We start from the raw sequence: 13,987 nt of genomic DNA on the forward strand, positions 1-13,987 counted from the left end.
AGATGGGGTAGAGGAGGCTGCAGAGGGCCCTAATGTAGATACTGGTATGGGGGGGACAACTGTGCCATGGGCTGGCCCCCGTGGGGGGACCTCCAAACCCACCAGTGCCTGCCCCAGGGTCTTGGGCAGCCTCTTCCCCAAGACAGAAGGGAGACAAACACTGCACTGCCCCCCTCACTGAAACCACACTGCACCACCTCCCTGCTTCCTCTCCTCACCTCCACCACGGAAGCAAGCTGTGGAGTCAGCAGCAAAGCCCATGTGACCAGGGCCAGATCTCACCCCATCATGTGAGTGGGAGCCCAAGGTCGTGGGGCCAGGGCCAGGTCCCTTGAATGGCATGAAGGAGCCAGGCTCACCCAGGGGCAGGGGGGTTTCATCTAGGGAAGTCACCCAAGCACTGGCCAAGTGAGATTCACTCAGTGGAATTCCCTCGGCACAGAAAAGAGCTGAAGGTGAGATCTCTCTCTGCCCCATCCCCAGCAGAGCAGCTTTCATGGAGAGAGGGATCTTTCGCAAGAGGGAGGCAATGAGCTCCGGGCAACTCTACTTTCTGCTCCCCACGCGCTTGTCTTTGCTCCACTCAGTCATTTCTCACATTCATCAATTCTCACTTCTCCTTTCAGTTTTGTTAATTCAACCCCCAAAAGGAGGAACCACCCAGCAGCTGCACCCCCAGCCAACTCATTTCCCCAGCTCCCGCCTCACCAGTCGGACGTCTGGTGAGGGTCCTGCACCCTTTCAGCCATGATCTGGGTGCTGTGGGGGGTCCTGCTTGCCTGGCTGTCGGTGGCTTGGGTGAGAGGGGCTGAGCAGTCCCAGGAGCGGTCCTCCTCTGCAGGGTTTCTGGAGTGCATGAAGGCCCTGAAGCTCCCAAGTCTGGAAGTCCTGCCAGGGGGGGGCTGGGATAACCTCAGGAATTTGGATATGGGCAGAGTCATCAACCTGGGCTACTCGCTGTGCAAGACCACAGAGGATGGATCTTATATCATCCCGGATGACATCTTCACTATCCCTCGCAAGCAGAGCAACCTGGACATCAACTCTGAGCTCATCGAGTCCTGGAAAGATTACCAAAGCATCACCTCTGCCTCCATCAACCTGGAGCTGTCCCTCTTCTCCTCCATCAATGGCAAGTTCTCCTATGACTTCCACCGGACCAAGACCCACCAAGTGAAAGATCGCGCTGTCACCACCCGAGTGCAAGTCAGGAACCTGGTTTACACTGCCAAGATCCACCCAGGGGCAGTCCTGGACAAGGGCTTCAAGAAGCAGCTGCTGACAATTGCTAGCCACCTGGAGAACAACCAGACACGGATGGCTGATTTTCTGGCCGAGGTGCTGGTGCTTAACCATGGCACCCACACCATCACCTCTGTGGACGCTGGAGCCAGCTTGGTGCAGGAGGATCAGATCAAGGCAACCTTCCTGAAGGACAGCTGGGCGACACGGAGTGCTGTCACTGCCTCGGCCGGCGTGGCCTTCCACAGCATCATCAGTGTGAAAAATGAGGAGTCCCTGGATGCCAGCTCTGGCTTCACCAAGCAGTATCTCGAGAACCGCACCAACTCCAGGGTAGAGAGCATCGGTGGAACACCCTTTTACCCAGGCATCACCCTCAAGACCTGGCAGGAGGGGATCAGAAACCAGCTGGTGGCTCTTGACCGCTCAGGGCTGCCCCTGTACTTCTTCATCAACCCCAGCACCCTGCCAGAGCTGCCCACCCCCACAGTGAAGAAGCTGGCCAGACGAGTGGAGATGGCCATCCGCCGCTACTACACCTTCAACACCTACCCAGGCTGCACCGACGCCACCTCACCCAACTTCAACTTCCATGCCAATGCCGATGATGGCTCCTGTGAGGGTGCCATGACCAACTTCACCTTCGGGGGAGTCTTCCAGGAGTGTGCCGGGCTAGCTGGTCCTGACACCAGCACGCTGTGCCGGGGGCTGGAGCAGAGGAACCCCCTCACTGGGGCTTTCTCCTGCCCCACCACCTACACTCCGGTGCTGCTGGGCGTGCAGGAGCGGGAGGAAGGCCACAGCCATCTGGAGTGCCACAACAAGTGCGTGCTGGGCATCTTCTGCCACCGCGAGTGCCGGGATGTCTTCTGGCTCTCCCGGGTGCAATTCAGTGCCTACTGGTGCACTACGAGCGGGCCAGCAGCTCCAAGCTCAGGATACCTCTTTGGGGGGCTGTTCAGCACCCACAGCGCCAACTCCATCACCGGTGCCCAGTCCTGCCCATCGGGGTACTTCCCACTGAAGCTCTTTGACGAGCTCAGGGTGTGCGTGAGCCAGGATTACGAGGTGGGCGGCCAATATGCGGTGCCCTTTGGGGGTTTCTTCAGCTGCCAGGCAGGGAACCCCTTGGCAGGGCAGCACCAGGGCACGGCTGAGGACCCCCATGCCAAGAGCTGCCCCCCAGGCTTCAGCCAGCACTTGGCACTCATCAGCGATAGCTGCCAGGTGCAGTACTGCGTCCAGGCTGGCATCTTCACAGGGGGCTCACTGCCGCCTGCCCGCCTGCCACCCTTCACCCGGCCCCCCACCGACCTATCTGCCATCAACACTGTGCTGGTGAGCAGCGGGGACGGGGACGGGGACAGCACCTGGGTCAGGGATGGGCAAAGCCACGTGTGGCGGCTGGCAGGGCCAGAAGAGATCCAGCACACGGCAGAGATGGCGAGGGGCCGGGGCCTGACAGGGGGCGAGGTGGCTGGCATCACCGCGGCAGTCCTGGTGGGGCTGGCCACCATCCTGGCGATGGTCTGCTACAGCCACCGGAGGTACAAGGTGAGGGGGTACCGCGCGATGGGCAAAGGGGACAGCCAGGCCGCCACGAGCCCCGAGGACAGCACTCTGCTGAGTGTGGGCGACGGGTACCAGCAAGAGCCCGAGAGGCTGATCGCATGAGCATCCTCCCCCCCCTCCATTGCCAGGAAATGCCTTGTGCCCCAAATCCAGGCAAAGCCCCCTCCCCACCCACCCCTCCTTTTCCAGGGCAAAGCTGTGCAGCACCACCAGCCCCCTGCCCCTCGTCCCCCGGAGCCGAGGGTCCCTGTCCTCACAGAGGCCTCAGTCTCACCCCTCCACGGTGCGACACATGCTCTTGCCCTCCTCTGGATCCCCACACCCCAGTCTCAGTCACCTGGGAGGCCCCATGGCCCTTGACACCCCTCCCCAGCTGACCTCAGGAGCCAACCCCCCAGGGTCAATCCATCATCAGGACCCACCACAACATCCCTCCGCCAGCCCCTGCACCTCTGCGGCTGTATCTCCTCCCTCCAACCAGCCCTGGGGCTCTGCCCCTTCAGAGATAAGCGCGTTTCCCCTCCACCGCAAGCCATGCCTCAGCTGTACTGCCACCCCAAAACCAAAAATGGAGACCCAGGGCCCTTCAACAAGCCACTGGGGTGCCCAAGGAGCAGGAAACCCTGAGCACAGCCATCTTCTTCACCCCAGGCTGGCCCCAAAAAGCCACGGGAAGCTGTACACCACCCCTACCCTTCCTCTACACACAGCAACACCAGCAGGACTCAACCACGTCCAGGGTAGAGACTTGCTACTTATAAAAACATTGGGTCAGGATGCACGCTGGGGCCCGACTCCTGGGAAAAGACCCCCAGCCCTCCAAGGCCAGAGAGCCCCCCCTAGCTACTGCAGGCACCCAGGCCAGCACGATGGCATTAGCAACACTTCTCGCGCGAAATGAGGAAGCGGAGGGGCCCTGTGCAGACGAGCACAGAGCTGGCCACTGATTTCTGCCTGCTGCAACTGGAGAGCAACCCCTGCCTCCATGTATATCTATCGGGATAGATATACACACGCATGCGGAGAGGCACTGATCAGTTTTATTTCAGCCAGCAATGAATTCTGTAGACAACTCAGCATTAAAAAAGAAAAAAAAAGTCACGTTGTGAAAAGACTGTGTCATGTTAAGAGCTGTCACGCCAGCACCTAGAGAGGGTGGGGGACCCCCCCCCTTCCTCCCCGACCACGGGAGGGTTTTGCATAGCTCTAGCTACGGTTTTTCTGCAGTGGGGGAACCCTGGGGCTCGTGTAGAGGAGAGATCATGCTGCTGCAGCTCCCCTGGCTGCAGAGCCACCCAAAAGGGGATTTCCTGGGGAAAGAGGTTTTCTCCCTTGAGGTAGAAAATAACATCCCGTGATAAGGACAGCTGGCGACAGACCGGTGCAAAAGGGCATCAGGGGGACGAGGGGTGCCTGGCCACACAGACGACGGACAGAAGACAACAGAGAGGCCAGGCCATGCAGGGACAGTGAGCATCCCCTGCCATCCGCTTTATTGACCCCCCACCCCTCCTCCATGGGGCGGCTGTCCAGGGGCGACACACCCCGCCCCGGCCAGGGAAAACAGCAGCGACAACAGAACCATACACAGCAGGATGGATCCCCGTCCTGTGCTGCCATGCCCTGGGACAGAGGGCGAGATGACCACCCCCCGAAAACTAGGAGGGGAATGCAACAAAACTGGCTCAGAGACCCCAGCACCCCAGGGAGCAACAGCTAAGGGCTGGGGGAACCCTGGGCAGTGGTGGGTGCTGGCCCCACCCTGCTCTCCAAGCCTGGGAGCCTCGAGGGACAGGGGCGTGACCATAGCCAGCCCCCACCAGTGGGCAGAGTGCCCTCAGGGTAGCCCTCAAAGCCATGAGGACCTCCCTGGCACCCCGGCACGGGTGGCGATGAGAGGCCCTGTGGCGTCCTGGGGGCTGGCAGGGACCCCAAGATGCCATGCAACCCACCCCACCTCGTCACCTACCCTTCCCTCCTCATGCCAAGCCCCCCAGACCAAAACTGCTCTGCCAACCCCTGGGACCTCTGGGGATGGTGCCAGGCCCCAGCAGGAAGGAGAATGGTTCCCACCCACACCTGCACCTGGCCCCATGGGGACCCACGGTCAACAGCCCCACCGTGGGGCACTGACCCCCATTGGGGTGGGGGGGTCCCCACAGTAGAGGAGCATCCCCATCCTGCTCGGTCCCCAAGTGCCACTGGGCTCAGACCCCAGTCTGGCCACAGCATCGCATTCTCCCAGCCCCCAGGCCACCTCCCAGAATGCCACTACCTATATGTACATATATACGACAAAACCCCAAAACACGAGGTATATAAAAATTCAATGTGGGGATGCCCCCATACGAACAGTTCAAGGAACCCACTACAGTGGGGGCGGGAACCAGGCCAGGAAGCATGCCCCCAACCTCCCTCCCCCCCAGACATGGGAACCCTGCAGGGCACAGCTGAGACACAGCCAAGAGGAGAAGGAGACACGGGACCGAGGGCCGTCCGAGAAAGACCAGGTCCCCCTCCCAACCTCTGTGGACACAGACCAGTGGGGAGGTACGGGACAGGACAAACAAACGAACAGACGGCTGAGGGATAAGGCAGAGCGAGGGGGACTCCCATGGCCCCTGCTCCCTCCCCAGGCCAGGTCCCAGCCCCAGGTGGGCATCAGGAGCATTGGGCCAGGCTGGGACCGTCTGATGGATGAGGGTGGGGAGCCTGGCACCCTCCGAGCTCCTGGCACAGCGGCAGTTGTGGATAGGACAGTATAGAACACCAGCCAGAGAGGATGGCCAGGCCAGCATGAAGCCCCATGGATCTGTGGAGGGGAGGCTCCCTCCCTGCAGGAGCGAAGGGGATGGCCAAAAGGACCTTCTCCTGCATTCCCAGCCAGCCTGCGGATGCTCCTACTGGGTGGGTGCCACCAGGAGCAGGTGGGCTCCAGGTGCCCCCTGCAAAGCCCCCAGGCAGGTTTCTCCAGCAGCTTTATCCTTGGAGGGGGACACACACACACAGCACAGACACCCCTTCTCTTGCCTCCCTGCCATGGTCTCAGTCCTTCTCCTGCACCAGGCTCTCCTCCGTGATGCCCTGGGCTGCAAGCTCAGCCAGGACATTGTCCAGGTAGTTGATGTCAGGGTAGCCGTGGCCGGTGAGGTTCGAGCCAAACTCTGTCTTGTGGTGGATCTCATTCCAGATCACCGTGTCTGACTCGCCTGTGGTGCTGGAAGTCCCAATGGCGAAGATCAAGCGCCGGTCCCATGCTACCAGCAGCAACTTCAGTACCTGTGGAGAGAGGAGATGGGTCAGGCAGCACCCACTTCTGCTCAGGGCACACCTGACCATCCTGGTACGCCCCAGCAATATGGGCAACCCACAGCCAAGCCCTCCCAGGGAGGGGACGAGGCTGCAGAGCTCCCCCAGCACATGGGAAGATCGCTAGGCTCTTGGAGAGCATGCCAGACAGGCTACGGGAAAAAGCTCCAGACAGATTTGCCTGCATAAGCCCTGTCTGCTTTTCTACATGCTCCAAATAGCTGTTCGCTCCCTCCCCCCCTCGATACACCCTTGAGCGTGCCTTGGCCAGCTCTAGCCACCCAGGTGAGCCCCTCACCTTTCTGCCTTTCTCACTGTCTGGCAGGTAGCAGTGCCGTGGGAAGCCGCGGGCGGTGAAGCTCTTCCCGGGGTTTGGATGCTCCGGTCCCTGCAGTGTGAGGAGTGGGAGATGAACAAAACCCTTCTGGAGCTCAGAAGAATGCTCTGGGCACAAGGTAACCCCCCCAGCCTCCATGGACGCAGAGCTGCTCACTGCTGTGCTGGGCGGCCACACTACAGCACAGTGGTCCTTAATGCCACCAAGCAGACAGGGCCAACACTTCCATGCAGATATACTGCAGACTTCCCACAACATCCTTACAGACATGCAGCTCCCAGGACATCGCTGAACCCAGAGCCCTGAGTCAAGGCACGAGCTGCAGTATGACCCGGGGGTGACGCAGTGGTGACAAGGGCCACCAGCCCCTGTAGGGGACCATCCATGTACCCCCCTGGGCATAGGGCCAGGCCATACCTGCACCCCCGGGGGGATGTTGTAGATGATGCGGATGGTTTTGCAGTCAGAGTGGCCAGGCAGTGCGTGAGGGATGATGTGATACTCCATCTTCCCTGGGGGCTGTGTCCCCGTCTTCACCCCATAGATGGTTTTGCATGTGGGACACTGCAGGCTCCCATCCTGAGAGCAGGAAAAGAGGGGAACATAATGAAACCGGTATCCCTCAGCACCGAGCCAGACTGGGTACTTCATCCCTGAGCAGCACTGAACACTGTTTTCATCATGAAAACAGCCATTTCAAAAACAGTCAGGAAGCAGCAAGCAAGGCTGTGAGAATCTGCTATGGCAACCTAACATTAACCAAAAACCTGAGGTCTGCTTTTCTCTTCCCCATCAGTTTTACAGTCCTCGCTACTTTCCCTACCTGTTTTGTGTTTCCTTTTTTCTTTTTTTCCGCCCCAAACAAAAAAGAAAAAAAAACAGCAACGTGAAACGCATTTTCCTGGGAATGTTGAGCGCAAAGGCCATTTGCAGGGGGCTTGGGAAAGCCCACCTACGTCTGGAAAAGCGCTGTCAGGTAGCACTGCTCAAACATGCAGGGATCAAAGTTCACCGCCACTAACCCTGGGAAGGAAAGCAAGGACATAAAACTGGGCATACCGGTGGAAACAAACACCCACACAAGCCTGGCTTCTGATTTAGTGGTCCCAAAGTGCTTGCTGCTGATAAAAACTAAACTCTCTGTCAGGGTAGGGTCAGAGCCCTCCGGGGCAGCAGGACTTAAGCACCGTTCCACTGAGGGCAGATGGAGCTCAGCACAGGCTGCCAAGCCAGGGGCTCAGGCATCCCCTGGCGCTGCAGCCTCGCACCTTGTTGCCGTTGTTGTACATGGCGACCAGGCAGTGAAGGTGGAAGACATGGCCGCATTTCACCAGCTTCCCCACCAGGTCAGGCTTGACGGCCGGCTGCGGTCCCTTGTAGCCAGAGGGTGCAGAGAGGCGCTCCATGCAGATGGTGCAGTCCTGTGCGGGAGGGGAGGAGACGGGTCAGATGGACAGATGCAGCCGGAGCCTTACCAAGGACACAGGGCTGATGAGCTGCCCTGCTCTTGCGCAGCGACCAGCACCCATGCCCGGAGCCATGCCATCACCCTGGGCCACCGCAGGGGCTGGCCAACACATGCATGTGGCACACAGCTCGTCTTCGGAGGGGGACGGGGACAGGACAGAGCCATGAGGCGCACCAGGAGACCCCTGCACGGCACGGGGGCATCGCCTGTATCCCCAGTTGCTCCTCCCAGGGCAAAGCACCCCGGGGACGCCCCAGCACAACCCCTGCTGCTCACACCTCATCCGGCGGATGCCGCACCTTCTGCAGGTATTTTTTCAGTACCTCCTCCGGGGTTTTACCTGCAGGAAAGCAAGAGTCAGAGGGGCCGGAGGGCAGCACGAGGGAAACCCACTGCCAGGGGCAGCAGGAGGGGATGGAGAGGACAGAGGAACCATGTAGGGAAAGGGGGACAGAACAGGGGCCAAGTGCCAAAGTGCCTCTCACCCTTCTTGGCCTGTTTCTTGGTGGTCTTGCGGCAGGTGTGGGAGATGCCAGGGATGGACTGGATCTCACTTTTGCTCACGGGTGGGGGGTGCAGCACCAGCTTGGGAGGCCGAGTCAGGCAGACAGGCAGCCCGGCCGCACTCATCAGGATCCCCGTGATCCCTGGGCAACGGGGTTTGAAATGGCACTGAGGAACCAGCGTCACCCTAAACCCCAGATGTTCCCCCAAATACCGCCCCGCTGGGGCTGACCTTCCGCGGGGAGGCCAGCGCCTGCAGGCACCGGGCGCCCTGCTGCAGACCCACCCTCACCTGCCAGTGCTGGGTTGACAGGGCTGGAGCCAGTGAGGTTCTTCACGGGAACAGTGGGGACCCTGCAAGGAGCCAGGAGAGACAACGTCAGGGCCAGCAGCAGGCACCCACAGCCCCGCAGCCCGTGGGGGCCAGACAATAGTTGCCTAAGCAACTGCATAGGCCCTGGCTGGAAACAGAGAATCCCCCAACGGGGCGACAAGCCCCGCCGCCTTTTCTCTCGCCCTTTAGAAACCCCGCCTGCATCTCCATTCACAGACCCTTTTTGTCACCGCTCCCTGGGCCAGTCTGTTGTTTTTTTCCTCTTTTCTCCTACGGCCACATCGCTGCCTCAGCTGTTTCCCCCCCACCCCTTGGGGCTCTCTTCCATGGGAAAGTTTCCCGGCTGGTCAGGAGCAGAGGGAAGGGGGAGGATGGAGAGGCAGAGGAAAGGGGCCAGGCTGCGACAGAAGGCTGATGACAGAGCCAGACAAAGGGGAGAAACAGGCTCATTAAATGCCCACCCCCTTGGAAAAGAGGTGTCTTTGAAGGGTGGGGGTCTGGAGGGACCCCTTCTCGTGAGGCTTGAATGGCTTTTCTTTGGGCCTTTCACATTCCCCCACCCATCCCCTACCACCAAGAGCAAGAGCAGCCTCAGCCTCCTCATTGAGATGCAGAAGCCACCTCGTCCCTGCTCCAGTCCCTAGGCACCCACGGGGAAGGCGAGGGGCCCAGCAGAGCCCTCTGTGTGCGGGAGGTCGGGGACCGCCAAGGTCCATCTCCCACCAGGCTCGGGGCTGATACCACCCCTGCAGTGGGGAGCCCCATGGGGCTGCGACCACTCTGTGCCCCTGTTCTCCCCCCAAAGTACCCTCTTGCTCGCATGTGGCAGGACTCACCCAGAGGCAATGAGCACCCGGGACTGGGCAATGGCCAGGCGCTGGAGGTGGCTACGGTTCAGGGTGCCGATGCCTGGATGGGACACCTTGCCACCGCCTGCGCTAGGGGGACTGGTGGTGGAGCTGGCCGAGCTCAAGGCAGGTGTGCTGGCTGCCTGCCGCCGGCCCCCTTGGGCTGCCAGTGGCTTCAACAAGCCACGCACCATGGCCGTTCCATCAGGCGCCTTGGCCCCTGGGGCTGGCACTGTGGCTTTGGGGGCGACGGGTGGTGCAGGGAGGGCTTTGCGGAGTTGCAGGGTGGCTGTGCCAGGGCCAGCAGCTGACACGGTGGCTTTGACACTCATGACCAGGAGGCACTGGGGACAAGCACAGGCAGGGACCGGTGGGGCCGCTGCCACACCAGGACTGGCTGGCCAGGACTGTGACTTGGGCAGGGTGCCTGAGACCAGCGGGTAGACCATGTCAAGGCGGCGGCGGACGCGGCGCTTGCGCTGGGTCTGCCGATTGATCTGTCCCATGGTAGCAAAGTCGATGACGTAGCAGAAGCCAATGGCACTCAGGTCCACCCAGGGGTGCTGCTTCTCATAGGCGCGCTGGATGGTGATGCCCACATCCATGTCATAGGGCGTCCACGACCCGCTGTCATTCTCCCACTCCCACACGACTCCCTTGCCCGGCGCCGACGATGGGTCGTAGTAGCTGCGCCGGACAGGGCGAATAGTGCCTGAGGGAGGGTGAGAGACGCTGTCAGACCCTGGCGCTGGCACCCACCTTTGGGCAGGGAGCAAAACCACCCCAACCCGCCTCATCGGTGCCATCCGGCACAAGGACAGGACAGCTTTCCAGCTCAACTGTTGCCCCTGCCCTGCCAGGGGACTAGTCTGCCTTGGTTTCTCCAGGCCGCTGCCTGCAAGCCACCCTGCCACCAGTGCGCTCAAAGGGCCCAGGCCACACGGCACAGCACTGGGGTGCACCCCAGTGTGACTGTGGTGACAGGAGGGCAGATTTCACCCCATCGGGCTACAGCGGTGGCCACCCTCCAGCCCCAGTGTGCAGCCGCTCAACACTGATGGGGAAACACAGGAACACAAGCTTGGCCACTCCAGCCTGCTCCCAGGGACCTCCCACGGGAGCCTGGTGAGACCAGGCACATAGGCATCGGACTACTGCACTGCCCACCACAGCCCTATCTTCCTCTCAGCTCCGGACCAGGACAGAAGAATAAAATATTTAAGGGGCAGCTCTGAGCCCCGCAGCAGTGACATGCACAGGCACCCATGCGCACAGCAGAGTGGGGCTTGTGCCAGCCCCACCACCTGTAGGTGCCAAACCAACCCATGACAAAAACCTAGCGCATGGCACAGGGAGAATACCAGCAAGGCCAAGCAAAGGAGTTTGAGCGGGGCCCTGTGCCCAGCTCCTGCTCCCTTGTCAGCAAGCGTTAAGAGTGGGATGAGAACACAAAGCACGAAGGCTTTGCGGCTTGCATCCTCATTTTTGCTAGACGTTTCCTTTTCCGCCGCTCTCAGTCAACTAGGACGCACTCAAAGCACAGACACAAATTGTGGAAACTCCTGCAATGAGGAGAAAGCTTTCCTCTTTGGGATGCTTCATGGCACAGCACGGCAGGCTGAACGTGGCCGGGCTCAGCCTCAGGGTCCCATCCTGAGCATGCTACTAGCACCCAGAGTTGTTTTGTTAATGGGTAGGATGAGCTCACGAGCACCACTGCCTTCACACTCTTCTGCAAAACCCCATGGCTCGGCCCTGTTAACAGCGGTAGGAAGAAGAAAGCTCAAAGAGAAGAAACAACAAACCTGCTTCTTCAGTTTTTCACCATGTGTCTTGCAAAGCCTGCAAGACTTTCAGTTCCTTTTCACCCCCATCTCTCCGCTAGGAGCAGCCACCACTGTCCATCCCCACACAGGACCACTTCCCACAAAAAAGTGGACTACAAAGGAAAAGCTGTTTATCAGCACTAATGACAGGTGCACATCGAGCACCCCACTATGGAGAATGGGGTGCAGCTGCACCCCAAGCAAGCTAGGCCACTCGTCTCCGTCCGGCGAATGGGCACTAAGGGGAGAAAAACCACCGGCACTGGCGGCACAAAGTGGGGCCGGAGGGGAGCAAGGTGGCAATTTATCCTAATCCGGTGCGAGGCAGGGAGGGCAGCAGCGGCGGCATGCGGCATCTGGCAGTCCCTGGGCGGTGGTGTGGGAACGGTGTGTGTGTCCCCAGCTCAGCACGGCCAGCCAGCCTCCCATTCAACAGGGGAAGAAAAGGGACAATAGCTATTCAGGGCCTGCCAGGGTCGTGACCCCCCAAATCAGAGCTGTTTAATGACCCAAAATACCAACATCCCCAGCAACCCAGGGAGAGACAGAACAATCCCCCTTTCAGGCCTCCTTCCCAGGCAACAATAGCACTCAGAGGCTGGCCCCCAGCCCTGAGTGCCCCCCAGCTGCAGAAATCCCTTGTCCCCACAACCCTGGGCAGGGGAGGGTCCCCGCCACCCCCCAGGGCTGCTGGGGGAAGGAGGCCAAAGGGTGTCCGGCATCACACTGCACCCAGCACCCCCGGTCTCAGGGGCAAGGGATGTTGGCTGGTCCCCTTCCCACAGCCATCACAGGGGTGGCTGGGGGGACACAAATCCCCTGTGACAATCTCTCCCCCAAGGGTGCCTGTCGGCCCACATTCCAGACATCCCCAAAGCCATACATGCCCCACCATCTTGGGAATCCCTCCACACTCCCACCACCCTGGGGACCCCCATGCCTGCTCGTTGCCCCCCACCCTCAAATACCCTCCTTTACCTGCCCATGCCACTACCCTGGGGACCCTCCAGCTGCCTGTGCCCTCTCTGAGCATACCCCCACCTGCTTGTGCCCTCACCCTGGGCACCACCATGGGCTGCCCTGACCCAGGGTAGGATTTGGCCTCCAAGCACCATACAGCACCAGGCCTTTGGAGTTGATGGCGGCTCAGAAGTAGCACAGAGGGAGCTGGGCGTGGTGGGCCAGGGCCTGGTGAAGGCTCTGCAGTGGACAGGCTCTGCACACAAAGGGACTGCGGGCCAGGAGAATAAAAGGTCATAGCATGCAACAGGGCCCAGGGAGGTGCAGCAGGGCCAGCCAGCGTGGGATACTGCAAGCACCTGGGGACCAGGCGGGATGGTGAAGTGCAAGCTGGCAGCAGGCAACCCCGGGCAGCGAGGACTTGGGCAGCAGCAGGCAGGGCTGGGCAACTCCAGGGCAAGCAGAGCAGAGCAGTGCAAGGCAAATCCAGATGCAGCATGGGACCAGGCTATGCAATCCAGGATCAGGCAGTATAATGCAGCACGGCACCCAGCACCACAGCACAGTACAACCAGCAACGCGATGGCAGAGCAGGTGATGGGACGTAGCACAGGGCAAGTCAGCACAACGCAATACGGGACTGGGAAAGGCAGCGCAGTACAACCCAGCTCCAGAGCAGGCAGTGCAGTGCAGTATGGGACCCAGCAGCACAGCATTGTGCAACACCATGCAACGCAATTCCACGTTAGGCAGCGCTGTGCAGTACCAGACCTGGCAGCAAAGCACTGCACGGTGCAAATCTACACCAACCAGTGCAATGCAACAAGAGACCTGGAAACACAGAGCAAATCCAGATCAATCGTGTCAGGCAGGAAAGAACCTGACTGGGCAGGGCAGCACGGGGCTGGCACCACAAGCCCGTGCAATGCAGCGCGGTGAGGGACCGGGACAGGACAGCGCCCGATGGGACCCAGCAGCATGGTGCGGTGCAACGCAACTGCGGAGCAGGGAGCACAAAACAGTGCAAGACCAGGCAGGGCTGGGCAGCGCTGGAAGGCACAGCACGGTGCAACGCAACCCCAGAGCAGGCGCCACTGGGCAACGCCGGGCCGGGGAGCCTCGGGCAGCGAGGGACCGGGCAGCGCCGCGCGGCACCAAGCAATGCAAGGCCAGACCCGGGAGCCCGGTGCGACGTGCGCCCGGGCAGGGCTGTGCAGCACCCGGCGATGCAAAGCGGCGCAAAGCAACGCGGTCGCAGTGGGGGGGCCCGGCGCAGGGCCCGGCCGGCCGGCGGCTCGGCCCGAGCGGACTCACCGGTGTCCTGGCGGAACTGGTGCATGGACTGCAGGTCGATGATGTAGGGTGCCAGGCGGCTGTCGGCCTGGCCCAGCACCACGCTGCCGCCCGCCCGCGGCCCGGCCCGGGCCACCGCCTCGATGTGGTGGCTGACGGCCGGGCTGTAGGGCCGCCACCGCCCGTGCTCGTTCAGCCATTCCCACACCACCACGGCTGAGGCCAGCAGCATGGCTCCGGCTCCGGCTCCGCCGCCGCTGCCCCGGCTCCGGCCCCGGCCGGCCGCCGCAGACG

The 13,987-nt window shown here is 61.1% G+C and overlaps 2 protein-coding genes across 2 annotated transcripts; one reads left to right on the forward strand and one right to left on the reverse strand.

Moving 5' to 3' along the window:
- The first annotated feature begins 688 nt into the window (after positions 1-688).
- On the forward strand, positions 689-3,915 carry MPEG1 (macrophage expressed 1). Its single transcript, XM_009942152.2, has one exon. The coding sequence runs from the start codon at positions 748-750 to the stop codon at positions 2,914-2,916; it is 2,169 nt and encodes a 722-aa protein (XP_009940454.2). The 5' UTR covers positions 689-747; the 3' UTR covers positions 2,917-3,915.
- Positions 3,916-3,917: 2 nt separating this feature from the next.
- Positions 3,918-13,987, reverse strand: DTX4 (deltex E3 ubiquitin ligase 4). The gene is made up of 9 exons (XM_075425532.1): positions 13,715-13,987; positions 9,603-10,326; positions 8,725-8,786; positions 8,414-8,575; positions 8,207-8,268; positions 7,729-7,881; positions 6,878-7,039; positions 6,422-6,511; positions 3,918-6,093 (listed from the first exon to the last, which is right to left on the reverse strand). Exons 1-9 carry the CDS (start codon positions 13,923-13,925, stop codon positions 5,860-5,862), a joined length of 1,860 nt encoding a protein of 619 aa, XP_075281647.1. The 5' UTR covers positions 13,926-13,987; the 3' UTR covers positions 3,918-5,859.

The sequence above is a fragment of the Opisthocomus hoazin genome, chromosome 7 (genome assembly GCF_030867145.1).
Source record: "Opisthocomus hoazin isolate bOpiHoa1 chromosome 7, bOpiHoa1.hap1, whole genome shotgun sequence".
In the NCBI taxonomy this organism is placed as follows: Eukaryota; Metazoa; Chordata; class Aves; order Opisthocomiformes; family Opisthocomidae; genus Opisthocomus; species Opisthocomus hoazin.

Coding starts and splice junctions, on each gene's coding strand:
- DTX4 (XM_075425532.1), bottom strand. CDS start 13,925: ATGCTGCTGGCCTCAGCCGTGGTGGTGTGGGAATGGCTGAACGAGCAC. Junction 8,576..8,724: donor TGTCAACCCAGCACTGGCAG/GTGAGGGTGGGT, acceptor CCCGTTGCCCAG/GGATCACGGGGATCCTGATG. Junction 7,882..8,206: donor TGCGGCATCCGCCGGATGAG/GTGTGAGCAGCA, acceptor CCTCCCGCACAG/GACTGCACCATCTGCATGGA.
- MPEG1 (XM_009942152.2), top strand. CDS start 748: ATGATCTGGGTGCTGTGGGGGGTCCTGCTTGCCTGGCTGTCGGTGGCT.